This window comes from Camelus ferus, chromosome 34 (genome assembly GCF_009834535.1).
Source record: "Camelus ferus isolate YT-003-E chromosome 34, BCGSAC_Cfer_1.0, whole genome shotgun sequence".
In the NCBI taxonomy this organism is placed as follows: Eukaryota; Metazoa; Chordata; class Mammalia; order Artiodactyla; family Camelidae; genus Camelus; species Camelus ferus.
This window is the reverse complement of record NC_045729.1, coordinates 2,364,177-2,380,115: the sequence shown is the minus strand read 5'-3', so window position 1 is coordinate 2,380,115 and position 15,939 is coordinate 2,364,177. Positions and strand designations below refer to the sequence as shown.

General features: G+C 44.3%; 1 protein-coding gene across 6 annotated transcripts in view; it reads right to left on the bottom strand.

The window, feature by feature from the left end:
- Positions 1-15,939, bottom strand: part of TMTC1 (transmembrane O-mannosyltransferase targeting cadherins 1) — a 239,872-nt gene that overhangs the window by 216,373 nt on the left and 7,560 nt on the right. For all 6 annotated transcript variants that reach the window (XM_032473164.1, XM_032473161.1, XM_032473163.1 and 3 more), the window contains exon 2: positions 2,117-2,294. In XM_032473164.1, coding sequence (XP_032329055.1) covers positions 2,117-2,272 — 156 coding nt within the window. In that variant the 5' untranslated portion in view covers positions 2,273-2,294. The remainder of the gene's footprint in view (positions 1-2,116; positions 2,295-15,939) is intronic.

Below are 15,939 nucleotides of genomic sequence, written 5' to 3'. Positions count from 1 at the left end.
CTTACCATCTTCCATTCATACAAATATGAACAGATTTTTCTTTAAATTTCTCTAAGTTTTCTTTAAATTTCACACCCTTTCCCCTTGAACTCTTATTTCTATTTTATTTCCCCTTCAGCATTTTGTCTTAATGAATTACATAGTTAAGCTTTAAAATAATCCATCATCCTCTCTCTGTAATAAAAAATACATATACAGTTAAATTTATTTTTAAAATTTCCTGTGATCATAAGCACCTAAGAGCTACATTTTCAATTTTGCATTATTGTTCCAATTAGTATTAATATGCAATTGTTCAATACATCATAAATAAGAAAAATGATGAGTCATTTATTAAATATAAAAATACACCTCAATAATACAGGTGTAGCAGACTTCCCGTCAATAAGTTCGGTTACCTATGACTAAAGATTACTTTCTGTTAGAAGAAGAGAGCATGCAGCATGAATCCTATCCCTGGCTTTTGAATTTATAGACTGTTCACAAAAGTAAGTGGAGACAGAGGAAGCCATGCTCTAGCGGTGACTTAATTCCTTGAACCCTCAAGTTACGTGCAAAAGTCACAGTGATCTATCATCTTGCATAATGTTTAATGATCCACCAGCTGACAACTCTATCAGGTTGTCCTCTAATCTGGCTGGAAGCAAATAACTGAAGCCTACCAATCGTTAGTTACCTGTCATTAAAGTCATTTGCTTTCACAGTTTCTCAGAGGTACAGCAGCAAGGCCTAACCAAGACTTTTCCCAAAGGACTATTACTTACACTTCAGCGTCTTCCACTTACAGGCACCTTCTTCTGTCTCAAATACTCAGAAAGGGCTGAGAAAATTACCTTTAACAATGTAATTTTTTTAATGATTTTTTTTTAATCACTCACTCGAAATGCCCTTGTGTCCAAACATTGGGCTTACAGAGCTAGAATTTTGTTTGTGGAAAATACCCACCACAGAGCCTGACCAGTTGTCATCATCAAACCAACTGGCCCAATCAGACTTCTCGGGGCAAACCCAATGAACGCACTGATATGCACCCTCATGACAGCCATGTCACAGGCCACCAGCCCCTACTTCTAAGGCCCCGCGGCACCCTTCACAGAAATATGTAGAGACAGAGAAAGACAGGAAGCCCTACTTTGGGTTTCTGATACCTTTAATTAGAGGAGGCTTGGCTGACACCAATGTATCAAATTATTTCACTGTAAGGTGCCTGTTTGGGCTCCTGCGGTATGGTAAGATTCTGATGTATGCAAGACATTCCATTTTTATTTTTTTTTTAAATAAGAAAACGGTGACTGAAAGGGGAAGAGGGAGGGGAGAATGAACGTGACACCCTTCCCCCAGGTGTGATCTCAAACCTGGATGTAAACTGTTGGAAAGTGTCCATGTGCAAGCTGAGGTTCTGGAAACATTAACTGTGATACCCAGGTGCCCCTTGCAAAGTCTTCATCAACCCTTAGCAATACACATAAAATAAACCACCTGTGGTTACTGAGATGTGAAGCAAAGTGGCTTGATGAGGCCACATTTTAGGTCTATATTTTAAATAAGACCACAGATCTAAACTATCGATATTTTCTCAATAAATATCTCATCATTCACCAAATAACTACAATTCCTACTAAATAACTTGGAAAACTATTGGTAAGTCCCCTAAGTGTGTCAGTCTAACTTTTTAATGGTCTTCCCCCCCAGCACTTACAGCTCTGCATCATGAGCATTATAAATAGAAGGCAGAGTGGGAAAAGCTTAAAAAAACGCAGAGCAGGAACAGTGACTCAGCATGATAAGCATCCCAAACTGCCCCTTGCTGTTTAAAGCACATTAGGACTTAAATTTTCTGCAAATAAAGAACGGTGGCCATTTATTACTACCTGTAATAACAGTGGTTATTTAGAAAAGCAGTTAAATCCTGGAGGTACAGGAAAGCCATTTGAACATTCAAAAAAAAAAAGCTGTCACGCAGAATGATTTATATATAAAGATAAACACTTTCAGAGAGCTTTAAATTCACATGGTTTCCAAAGAGGAAAAAGATCAGTTTAGCAGGGATTTTTCTTTTTTGGGGGGGGGGGGGGGGCGCGGCATCATTATTTCATCGCGTTCCAGCGATACTCACTGCCTCGGTGTGAATGGGATGCACAGCAAAAAGCAACGCCGTAACAAAAGCGAGCCCACGATTCTTGAAGACAGTTTTGTCACAGGTGTACATCAGCACGAGGGTCACGAGGCAGTGTAAGATGACATTCACTGCGTGGAAGTAGAATGGGTTCATGCCCGTCAGAAATATGTTTAGCCTGCAAAAAGCAAACAAAACCTGAATTAGCTACAAACAGAATGAATATAAGCCACACGGCCAGCAGAGGGAATCCCTCATTTGAAAGATAAGCTATTCGATTAATTATTTTAAATGACTCCTCATATCAGGTTACTCTATATATTTGAGTAAAATTTTTTTCCTATCTAAAAATTTTGCTCTCTACAGAAATCACGGCAAAGGCGATTCAGTGTTACTTCAGGGATCTCCGTGGTCTCGCCGGGAAGGCGGGCAGACAGGCACAGAACCCCTTTCAACCTCGCTCGCTGGCTGATGCCAACACCCGCCCTCCTCAGGCCCCCGCAAGGAGCCCTGCTTCACTGCCGCCTCCTCGTGAGCAGCCGGGCGCTCAGAGACAAGTCCACAGCGCTGTGGGCCAGAGGTGCGGCCACCGTTGAGACAGGAGGGAAGGGCGCAGGGCACAGCCATTCAAGGAACGACACAGCAGTTAACACCAAGATGGTGGGAGATTCAACTCCCACAAGACCTTGAGGCCCAAGATGGTGGGAGATTTGACTTCAGCAGACCTTGAGCTTCATTATATGCTCATTGTAACATACTAGCATGGGGAGTGGCACTCCCACAGGGGCCACGACAGTTCCCAGGCTGACCATGAAAGGTCAAAAAGTGGGCAGTGGCTCACTTCCTGGGCATCCCAGCCCCTTCCTCAAAGTAGTCAGAATAATCTTCCCACTTGTTAGCACAGGAAGTTACCGAGCTCCTAAGAACTAACCACCCCACACCTCATTCTGGCTCTCCCTTCTGGGTGAGAGGGACCACATCCTGTCTACAGAGCGTGTAACTACTTTCACTTTCAACTGAGCACCTGAGCACCCAAACCGCACACCTCGTGGCCTTTCTCTCGCCTTCTGAAACAGCCTGCACTCTATGCGTATGTATCTCTCTGAATAAATCTACCTTTCCTCAACTGTGGCTCGCTCTTGTATTCTTTCCTGAATGAAGCCAAGGACCCACTTGGCAGGGTGAGTCCCAGGGACCTGGGACCCGGCCATCATCTCACCCCACGTTTTTTTCCTATATCAACCAGAGATGAGAAAGAGACCACGGGACTGGGACTGTGGTCAAGGTTGGGACAACCAGACATGACCAGTGTTCTCTCACCCATGGTGCCACCAGGAAACAAATTTCCAGATTATGCACAAGGAATCATCGTTAATTATCACCCCACAAGGGGTCTCCAGGGCACCTACACGATATTACTGGCTGCAGCTGAAATTAAAAGGATGAGCAGAAGTGCAGCATTTCAGAATTTGTATTAAGTGTTTTCTTTGTTTTCTCACATAAATTCCCATAAACCTCAGAATCTAAATTCTAGAATTATAGTGAAGAAACTAAAAAAAGAACCACAAAGAGAAGGGAAATTTATTGTTCAACGTCTTCAAAAACACCTTCCTGAGATTAAAAAAAAAAAACGCAGAACAGAATTAACTACTATATATAAATTAGATTTAAAAAACCCAAATTTCTTCTGCACAGCACAGGGAACTATATTCAATATCTTGTAGTAACCTTTAATGAAAAATATGAACACGAATATATGCATGTATATCTATGACTGAAACATTATGCTGTACGCCAGAAATTGACACAACACTGTAAAGCTACTATACTTCAATAAAAAGAAAAAAAAGACAAATGAACTTATATGTAAAACTGAATCAGACTCACAGACACAGAATACAAACTTATGGTTACCAGCGGGGAAGGGAGTGGGAAGGGATAAACTGGGAGTTTGAGATTTGCAGATACTGATTGGTATATATAAAATAGATACACAAGTTTATACTGTACAGCAGAGGGAAATATAGTCAATATCTTGCAGTAGCTTATGGTGAAAAAGAATGTGAAAATGACTATACGTATATTCATGTATGACCGAAGCTTGTGCTGCACACCAGCATTGTAAACTGACAATATACCTCAATTAAAAAAAGAAGAAAAAAATGCAGAACAGAGAGACTTCCGTAGGTTGCCTTTAATTTAATAACAGGATATAATGTCCTCAATTGAGTCTATAGGGTGACTAGAGAAAAAATTCAATGGTATAGGGTGTGATTCTTTGGGGGGGACAAACACACCCTAAGTGATTCTGCCAATAGTTGTGAATATACTGCAGCCCATTTAACCAAAACACTAAACCCACGGCTTTACCCTCATGCCCTTGATCTGCTTCTCTTATAGAAACACCTCCTCTTTGTCAAAAACACTTGAGAACCTCAAAGTCAACTTTAGCGATGGCATATGCATATTCCAAATGCTTGATTCATTCACAGCTTTAACCTACAGAATTTTAAACATGTCCAGCTTTATCTGGACACGTGGATCTAAATGCCACAGTTACCAATCAACTCCATTTTCATTCCCACTGAAGAAATCACAGTCTTAACGGAGCCTAAAAAAAAGAAAAATGAATTCTGTGTGGAATCCAACTCCAGGGCATCCAATGCAAGATCTGAGACAGCTGTATTGGAGCCCGATGTGGAATACCCCATCCAGCGGGAAAGAGGGACGGGCAGTGACCTAGGGGACTGGAGGTCCAGCCAAAGCCCGGAGAACAGTGTCCCTCCCATGCCAGTACAAGAAGACCCACATACGGCAAGAAAGAGGCTGGAAATCAGAAAGCTCAGGCTGGCGGAGTGTGACAGGGACAAGACCAAGTCCCCATCCCCAGAGAACCTGGGTGCAGCTCCCTGGGAGCCCAGCCCCTGAGGGTGAATTTACACTGCTTCCCCCCATCATCAGGTTGGGTCTTCCAGACCTACCGAGCCATTCATTTAGAATTCATTCACACCCTTCTCCAGGGGAGAAGACTGGCAGTCTCTCAGCTGACAGGTGGGTGTCCAAGCTGTAAGGTCTCTAGGTTGTCAATAGGTATCAAAGGCTTTAACAACTACACACCCTCTGGCCAAAAACTCCACTTCTATGAATTTTCCACAAGGAAACAACCAGAAAAGTGTTCAAAGATATACACACTTACATACACACATATGATACTGTGATATAATAAAAATATATATATTTTTGCTTTCATCCTGACTCCTGGCTAGAGATCCTAAAACCTTTATAATTTCCTAAGCAATGGAAGTGCTAAGAGCATCTTCTGTTTTAACGTTTGGTCTCTGCCCCCAAGTTCCTGGCACAGAGCTCCTAAGTTCCTTACAGTTTCCTAAATGATAAACGTACAAGGAGCACCTTTTGATCTAACGCTGGTTCCTGACACGGAACTCCCCGCACGGTGGGCATGTGTTTGGTTCTAATGAGGTGACTCGCACCAGGCTCCTGGGCAGCTTCTAGCCGTGATTGGGAACTTGGAACCTTCAGCCTCACCCTCCACCCTCGGGGAGAAGACAGGTGGGATACTGAGTTAATAACTGATCACGCCTATGTGATGAAGATTCCATAAAAATCCCTGAACTGTGTGGGGTCTGGAGAGCTTCCAGGCTGGTGAACACATCAGTGTGCCAGGAGGGTGGTGCATCCCAACTCCACGAGGACAGGTGCTCCGGAACTCAGGACCCACCAGACCTTGCCCTGTGCATCTCCCCATCTGGCTGTTTATCTGTACCCTTTACCATACCCTTCATTACATGATAAATCAGGAAATATAAGTGTTTCCCTGAGTTCTGTGAGTCATGATAGCAAATTCTCAAACCTGAGGAGGGGTCGTGGGAACCCCCGACGGGTAGCCCAGTCAGACATAAACCTGGGTAACCTCGGGACCTAACACTTGTACTTGTCTGAAGTGGGGGCAGTCTTGCAGAACTGAGCCCTTAGCCTGGGGGTCTGATGCTAACTCCAGGCAGACGGTGTCAGAACTGAATTGAATTCGAGGACACCCAGCAGGAGTGGGAGTAAACCCACACCTCTGGTGTCACAAGTATCTTGAAGACACGGGAATTTTCTTACCAATGTACAAAGATGTATCTCACTGTGTTCATTATAAAAACGGTAATAAAGAGAAGGCAAGACATCAGATAAGACGAAACTCTTAGGTATCTGACTCTTCCCACACATATTATACTTTAGTTCTTAACTCCGGATATAATCATTACCAATGACTAATATTTGTAATTATTCATCACAAATAATAGCATTGACCCAAAAACGTCCAGATGTTATCCATGTAGATTATTTCTGGAAATTGGTTGGGATACAGTGCTTGGTGTTTTAAGTGAATTCAGCTAGATCCCAAAATATAAAAATAAGTTGCTGGATGGGGAACCACTGGAGTGATAAGGAAACAGAGTGAAAGCCTCTGACATGGCACCTGAAACTGGTGAATCCAAACCTGGAGAAATCACCAAAACTCTAGAGTTAGGAGAGTGCTCCAAATGTCTAAAAAGATGGAGAATGAACTCTCCAAACTACAGACAAGTGAGCTGAAGACGAAATGATGACAAAATCTTAGAACGCATTCTATTTGTGAGCACCGCGAAAAAGAACCTCTGATTCTGAGAGCCAGTGTGGGTTCACAAAAAGGGAGCTTAACTGATGAAGCTGACACTTTAATAGGAGAGGGAATGTGACAGACACGTCACATCTGTATTTTAACAAAGGCATTTGTCAGAATCTCTCAGGCTCTCCTTGCATACAATGTGGAATGAGAGAGATGTGAGCAAACACGAGGAGTGGTGAATAATACATCAATGTCTCCTTGATGGAGACCTCCAGTAATACCAGGATACCAGGATTCTGATATGATCTCTGGTGTGTCCAATATTTTTATCAAAGACTTAAATCAGCCCACTGTGTAATCAAACCTGCAGAAGGCCTCAATCTGAGAAGGAGAGTTGCTGTGCTAAGAGACAGACTGAGCTTTACAAAGTTTAAATGCCTGAAATTGTTAGTTAATCCTAACACATCAGACAGAATATGGGTAAGAGTAAAAGCCGGCATTTGGACGCAAAAGAGAAGGAAATACTTGCAATCCACATCAAAACTCTACACATGGCATTCTCCAAGGGCTGTTAGCTTACCCCACACTCAAGGCAGTTACGGTGTCCTGGCTACCAAAACAAGCCAAACCACACAGTCTGGGAACTGCACAGCTCAAACTGATTTTTCATTTCAGTTCACTCCAACAGGTATTTATGGAGCACTTACTAGATGCCAGGTACAATGCAGGGCCCAGAGATAAAAAAAGAAGACATGGTATCTGCTACCGAAGAGTTAACAGCACAGTAGGAGGAAGAGAGGCACTTAGGCAGATAATCAGTAGCCGGTGAGAGAATTCTAGCAGTGGGAGAGCCTACCAGGTACAGAGATAAGGAAGAGGGAGGCATTCTGCATGAGGTAGGAGAGGGAAGGCGGGTGGTACCCAACGTGGGGAAGCAGCCCCTCAGGGTGCTTCCTAAAGGCTGGGGCACCTCCACAGGGGAGCTACAGGATGATGAGGGGAGGGGGTCTCACAGTGATGTCTCAGGAAGGTAGGTTTGAGGAAATGGGGGACACTCAGCCTGGGGATGACACCAAGTTCTCCAGGGGAAAGGATCATTGCATATTTATGCCCAGTGTCTAGCACAATGCCTGGTGCACGGTTGTCACACAATAAATGGACGAATGGATGAATGAATAAAATACTGAAGCAATGCACTTACTCTAAATAGCTCCTAGAGGAAAAACTAAGACCCAATGACAATTTTGCAAACAGACTCTCCAAGGGTCTGGCGTAGCCTGCAAATTGCTTCGTTTCATCGGCATACCTTTTATTTCTTTTTATAATTTACCAATATTTTTAGAACGGGTGATTTCATACAAAAATGTCCAGCTTCTCTTGAAATATTGAAGCCCTGGCAGCTCTGGGCCTCCGTGGCTGTGTGGAAATATCTGGGTACCGTTTAGATGGCACAGGAACTCACAACTTGCCACAGTGCCTGCCAACCACTAGAAGATTTCAGCTCAAAGGAAGATGGAATATTTAAAACTAGAATTGGTGTTGGGATAACCAGAAACGCCCACTCAGAAGCGTGATCTCAGCCTGCGTTAAGTACCATCTGGAAAGAACAGCCTCGTCTCCACGTCGTCTTGAACGTACCTCCATTATAGTGTCCCTTATAGTGTGGACAAAAAATGCTGCCTGGCATTTCAGCAAACAGCGAATGTTGCCCATCATGAAGCCACTGGCCATTGCAGCCTCCCCCGACTGTGCACCTGGAGGGGAGCTCTGGATGGGGAAGAAAGGACACTGGCCTGAGATGGGTAATGTGCACATCAAAGGAGTAATTTCAATGAGACCAGCCTCTTACATCTTCCCATACAGAAAAGCACTAAAATCATTAACTTGAGAGGTCTGTTTATTACGATAAGCAGTTATCTTTTGACATTTGACTACTTTTTTTTTTTCAGCAAAAACTCCTTTATATCCTGGCTCCTCCCTTACCTCTTTGGAACAGTCCCTCAGAGCGATCTGGGAGGCTGCCTTCCGGGGCTACAGTTCTCTGTAAGGTCCTCAGATAAGACATAACTTACTACTTTTAGTGTGGGTTTTTTTTTTTCAGTTGACAAGAGCACTTAATTTTTTAAAACCCTTTTACTATATTTCTCAAAAGTTATGAGCATGTCTTCATACACTGCAAGAAATTAATTTTTCATCATTGTATCCATCTCACTTAGCACACAATTGATTCTAAATCAAAGTTCCCTGGACCAACAGATAAACTTACATTAACCTGGAAGTTGGAAAAGATCATCTTTCCCTTTCAACTCAAAGAATCCTAAATTTTATTCGACTTAGCCTTCACTTCTCATTTAAAGCTAGGCTAAGCACTAGGAAATAAAACATTTTTACTTTTTTTTTCCTGAAATAATCCTAATAGTCACGTCTGACTAATTAGAAAAGCCTTCCAGACTTTGACAAATAGGAATGCAAACAGCTCCTTCCCCATCTAAACTCCTTTGCCTCCTGGTAAAACTGCCCAGAAAGATGGGGCCATACTGAGCTCACCGCAACTGGATGGCACCAGTTCCCAGGAAAGGTCACAGGTCAGACAGTTGGCACCAAGCAGTGACAGGAGGAGGGGCAGGGAGGGGAGAAGAAAGAATCACTGGCTGCCACCTCTGATCAGCTTCTCACTCTCAAAACTCAAACGCAGGCTGTGTCTCTGGAAGAGCTGTCTCCGGAATATACCGGGGTCCTTCCTCGAGGGGACCCCAACTCCACTTGCGTCTAACAGTTTTACCGCAATGAGCTAGCAGAGGTCTGGTGACTGTGTGAGAGGTCATGACTCTCCCATCGTGGTGACTCCAGCCTGGATTTTGGCCCTGAACCGGGGACTTCCCGGCCATACAGATCAAGCAACATTTAAGGGCTTCTCAGCCTTGCAGGTGCTCCCTCACTAATGTGGCTCCCAACGTCTCGGTGGGAAGAAAAGCACGTGGCCCTCTCAGGGGAGGGAGGGGTGTGCGGGCTTCCCACAGTCCTACCTCAACGAGCCTTTGAGTCCCTTTCTCTGTTATGCCGGGGAGAGTCCGGCATCTCAACTTTACTCAACAGAAGCTCCCATTGAGTCCCAGTGGCTCCCAGGATATTGAACGACCTAGTCACAACCGCCTGTTCTCCAATCCCACCCCAAGATCTTCTAAGCCAGTAGGTCTGAAATGGGGCCCAGAGGTCTGCCCCAAGCAACCCGGTGAGTCAAGGCAGGTGATGCCAAGAGCAATGATACTCAGGTCTCCAAGCTTAAGGGAGGGCGCCTATGGTTACCATGCTTACCAGAAATACCCAGTTTTCTCAGTAACACAAACACATTCTTTTCCAGTAGGAACTATAAACCAGGGAAAAGAAAAAAAAATGAAATGTCCGTCTTATCTTCTGTTTCTGTTGTCTCCAGTGATGGGCTCCCTGATGCGTTTCCTGGTGACTTTCCAGAACCCAACACTAAGTGTACGGTCTATTCTCCTGTCTTCCTTGACTGCTGTCATTTTTCTTCTCGTCTCTTGCCTTCTGCGGCTCTCAGATGCTTGTAAGTGGTTTCCACAGTCATCTTAGATCATTCACCCAATAAACAACAGCACCTGGTTCTTCTCATGTTTCCTCCAAGGTGAATCCCTCTGGCCCTTGAATCGCTTTGGTGGCTCCTCTGCGTCCCCTCCAGTACCAGGAATAAATCAGCAAATCATCACCACTTCAGGTCTCTGAAGAACCAAAGGACGTGATTCGCAGGCACCAGTGCAGACAACAGAGCAGACGCCCTGAGGCAAAAGCAAAATGCATCCCCACCTGGCTCCGAGGAAGCTGCAGGGAGGGGACAGGCTAAAGGCAGCTGGTCAGGAGGAGCCACGCCCCACGCAAGAAGCAGTTACAGTCACTCTTGTCACAGAAGTGGCCAGAGCAGCGACTGCGTCAAAGAAAGGATGAGGCAACCGAGGGCAGGAAGGTCAGTGACCACATCGAGAAGGAAGCAGGCCCCAGAAGAAAAATCTTCAACAAGTCGGCCGGCAAATGATAAGAATGAACAGATCAACAGCAAAGAGAGTTAGTTACAGCTATAACTGAGCTGTCAATTTCTAGCAACTGTCTTTTCTCTGAAAGGGATGGATGTTTGGACGCAAGGCAATTCTGACACTGAATACCTGACCAAGCCCTGCAGGAGACTCCCCTCACCTCCTTCACCAGCCTCCAGCTCAATGGTCTCCGGGCCACCTGCACTTGTGACCAACTGGCCACAAAGTCGGGGGTTCCCACCACTCCCTCAGGGTCAATAAATTGCAAGAACGACTTGCAGAATTCAGGAAAGCATGGTACTTACGATTATAATTTTATTTAAAAAGATATGACTCGAAACTTGTCAAAAGAAAAGGCCCACGGGCCCAGGTCTGAAAGGGTCCTAAACATGACCCTTCTGCGTTTTCAGGACACATCACCCTCTGGGCACACTGACGTATGATTACCGACCAGGGGAGCACAACCAAGCTTCAGTGTCCAGTTTAGCTGGGGTTTCACTACATTAGCTAATTGAGCCCATCACTGTCCATCTCCACCGCCTTCCTTTCCAAGGCAGGTTGGAAGGTAGGGCCTTCCTAGATATTGGAACTGCAGATCCAACCCAAACCGGCTCCATCCTGTTTCTAACAAGATACTGAGTTGTTTTTCAGGTACGACACAGCAAAACCACAAGTCATGCAGAGGAGGCATGTGCAGACGAGAAAAGTTTGACCTCAAGTAACACCCAAAACCAGTTTCTTTTACCCCAACGTGGAACTAAAGGACAGGGAACACGACTGAAACCTGAATGCCTGACTCCTTTCAGAAGCAAAGCGTCTCTTATCCAGGAAGACCCAGTGCTGAAACTCCTTCACCACACTTCAGCATAAACGGCCAAGTTCAAAGCCCTCCGACCAGAACCTGCCCGCCAGCACTTTCCCACTGACTCGTAAAGGCTTGACCAAACCCCAGATCCTGGCGACAGATCTGAACCCTGCCTCCTATCCTCTTGCTGGTCGACCTCGCAAGTCCTCTTCTCAGAAGCCAGTGTCATAGTATTGTGACCAGCGAGTCCTTGCTTGGTAACAATATTACCCGGCTCAAAGTCTCAACTCCTTAATCATACGAGTGGTCTTTCCAGCAGGGCCAGCCCCATTCTGAAACTCTCTGGAGACCCACCATGAGTCACCTCGTCCTCAGCATAAACTCAGGTGTGGTCCTGGAGCCCACCATGAACAAGAGTCACTCCCAGCACTCGGGAAATTCTGAGAAGCTCCCTCCCAGGGACCTGGGACAAAGACCAGGCAAATTCTTCACTGTACGACACTTAGGGAGAGGAAGTCACAGTGACCATCGCTCCTTTCAGAAAGTGTTTTCAGGTCCTGATAATCCATTTAGTCCACCCAGAAATGATATTTCATGTTTACTTCATTGACTGGGGGGAAGAAAAATGACCATTCCTTACAGACAGCAAGACACTGTATGGAGGAACCTCAGTCCCCTGAGAGCAGGGCGGGGAGAGAACCCCACGTGATTGTGGGGTTTGTCTCAGAAGGGACAACTGCTGCGTCCAGCCTTAAAGTTTATAGCAAGCAGCCACCAACCACTACGCGTCAGTACGCGACGGATGACCCAGAAGTGCTAAAGATCTCATTCTCTCCAGCGTCACATTCTCAGCAGGTTACAACAGAGCCACAGCAACAGAGCCTTCCCGGGTCAAGGCTGCCCCTGCACCTCCCAGTAACCTCTCTGTGCGCCCAGCAAGCTCCTTGTCTGTCTCCACTTTTCTCTTGGACGGAGGAAGACAAAAGGTAAATAAGCCAAGAAATAAGTCCAGGAGACTTTTTCCTCTATGTTATAAGGGTGTGGCCCTACCTACATAGTTACCTGAAAAAGTCGGGCATTCCCAAACATGATGGATTCATTCTTTCTTTTTTTTTCTTTTTTCTTTTTTTTGGAGGGAGGAGGTAATTAGGTTTATTTATTTATTTTAACGGAGGTACTGGGGATTGAACCGAGGACCTCATGCATGCTAAGCAGGCACTCTACCACTGAGCTCTACCCTCCCCCGATTCATTCATTCTTTAGATAGTAATTCACCAAGCCCCTAGGCTGCATGCCAGGCACTGTTCTAGGTGCTAAAGATACACAGGATGGAGCTCACACAAGAGTGAGAAGCGACAAAAAGCAACAATAAATACATGAAGGCAGATGGCAACCAAGGCTACTAAGGCAAAGAGGGAAAGAGAGTGTGAGAGTAAGGATGTAACGTGGAGAGCACCTGCGATTTTAGACCAGGTGGCCAGGGGAGGCTGCTGTGAGGAAGTGACATCTGAGCAGAGACTGAAGGTGGGGAGAGAGGAAGCAATGCCCGGGGTCTGGGGGAAGAGCATCCAGGAAGAAGAGGCAAGTTCAGAGGCACGCGGTGGCAGCAGATTTGGCCTGTACAGGGATGCAGATTCTAGAATGCAGACCTGAATAGAATGAGGTGGAGATGGACAGACTAGAGGTCAGGGAGGTGGCTGGGGCAGATCAAACACGGCCTCCTAGAACAGAAACCATCTCTCATTATTTGGAAAAGGACCCAGGCCATCACTGTGGCATGATCAAGCATTTCTCATCCCCTTTTACAAGTGAGTTAATTACATATTCAAAGTTAAGAAAAATATAAATGTAGCTCCAAAGAAAGATAGAAAAGATACTGTTGATTTTTAAAAGACTGCTTCCAAAAATGTTTCCCAAACCTTCAGAGGTCTGGGGAACTCACCTATAAAAACTCTCATGATTTAGATTCGTTTCATTTTCCATCCTCCTACACCACCAGACTGTAGTCTGAAGTTGATCTTATGGTATATTTATTCAATGGAATACTACTCAGTGATAAAAAAAAAAAAGAATAAAACAATACCATTTTCAGCAACATGGATGGACCTGGAGATCGTCATTCTAAGAGAAGGAAGCCAGAAAGAGAAAGAAAAATACCATATGATATCACTCATATCTAAATCTAAAATCTAAAGATCTAAAAAAATCTTTTAAAAAAAGAAAGAAAAAAAGAGGACACTAATGAACTCATCTACAAAACAGAAACAGACTTGTAAACATAGTAAACAATTTTATCATTCCTGGGGGAAAGGGAGTGGGAAGGGATAAATTTGGGAGTTTAAGATTCGCAAAGGTTAACCACTATATATAAAAATAGACAAAAAAACAAATTTCTTCCATATAGCACAGGGAACTGTATTCATTATCTTATAATAACCTTTAATGAAAAAGAATATGAAGATGATACATGTATGTGTGTGTGTGTATGTATATCTATCTATATATATATATATGCACATGACTGAGACATTACGCTGTACTCCAGAAACTGACACACTGTAACTGACTATACTTCAATTTTAAAAAAAAAGTCGATCTTACGTCTAAAGACATCCCAACAGGCAAGGATTCTCCTCCTGGGGTTTCTAAGATAACCTTAGTTTGGCATGAAATTTTCATAGGCCATTTTTTGTTTTTGTTTTTGTTTTTTTTTTTCATTTTTCTCTATAAAATCTTTATTGCCTCCAATCTCTTTTCCTTAGCTACATCCATCACTGAACATCCATACAATCAAGCCAAACATCCTAAACAATCTTCACTTGTCTTCCATCACAGACTTAGTAAACAAAATTATCAGTCGTGTAGCAACAGACTATCTCAAAATGGATTCCCACAGAGGTCAAATCAAAAGGAACAGAACCAAAAGGAATGTGCCACCATTTCTTTTAGGTTTTGGACACAGAGGCTAGAGCTGATTTTTCATGGCTGGCATATCATGCAAAAGATGCAAACTGCTGCAAAAAAATTCTTAAGAGCCAAACATTAAAATGCTGCAAATCCTTGCAGCTGCACGTATTAAGATACTCTATTTTTTAACTCTGACATTTTAAACCACCCATTTTCACTCTTATGGTTTCTACTACCATCAGAAGCCTTCGATAAACTAAAGCTTTATAGCAAACAAGTACAATAATATGATCTAAGAGCCTAAATATGGAGAGAGAATTAAGGCCCTTTCATTTGCCTTAGTTTCTCCCTTTTGAAAATAACTGTTATTTATATATTTTAAGAGGAACTGGGGCTTGAACCCAGGACCTTGACTATGCTAGGCATGTGCTCTTCCACTGAGCTATACCCTCCCCTAGACTCCCCATCTTTAACATGGGAAAACCATTGGCTCTTTCCTTTCGAAGGAAGCTTCTCCTTGCTTCTTGATACAGAATGGCGCTAACAATCCAAGAGGAAGGGGACAAGGAGGAAATAAAATTAAAAAGCTAAGCACTTTTTAAATCCGTCAGGGCCATTTTTCAAGCTGGGGGTGGTGAGCATAAAGGGGGTTGATCCTGTGTCAATTCAGTGTCTACAAAGTGACTTAATGTGTTTCTCTCAATTCTAGGGTGAAAACAGGTCATGGCCCGTGAAGGATAAAGAAGCAACATAAAAAAAAAAAAAAAAAAAAAAAAAAAAAAAGATTGCCGCTGCAGATTAAGTTTTCACAGCTGTTTTGATCCTGCTCTGCAAGAGTCCAAAAATATTCCTGTGTGCCCTTGGAAATGAGCTTCTGAAACGACTGAATTAGAAGATTATTGACTAGAGGCAGAAATTCATTAGAATTCTAAACTACTTCAAGCAACACAAAGAAACGATCGTTTGTATCAGTTAAAGTTTGACCAGAGAAGCGGAGCCACCAGGAATGACCCAGCAAATGCAGTATCCAGAAGGTACGATAGAGATTCGACCTTTCACAATCCTGGGAACTGGTTAAGTAGCCTGAGCAAGGCTGCTGCTACTGTGTCTGTCTCAGACGTCGAAAGCCAGCAGGGCAGGCAGCCGAGAAGGAAGGAGGGCCTTGACGTGGGGGACAGGAAGCAGGGGCTGGAACCCCCCAAGGATGCGCTAGAATACACCTCTGCTTCTTGCAGCCTCTAAGGCTCACTTTAATGATGGCAGTGGCTCGCAAACAGGTCAGCGGTCTTCTCCACGCACACCTGCACCGTGATTCCACGGAGCTGAAGGAGATCTGGAGCAATCTGGAGGAGCTGCAGAATTCGCCGCTGGTGCACCCCGGCAGCAGGTGAGTCAGCAAGTCCGGGACAGCCAGGAGGAGGTGAGACGGCACCAAAACCGACGCCCGCCT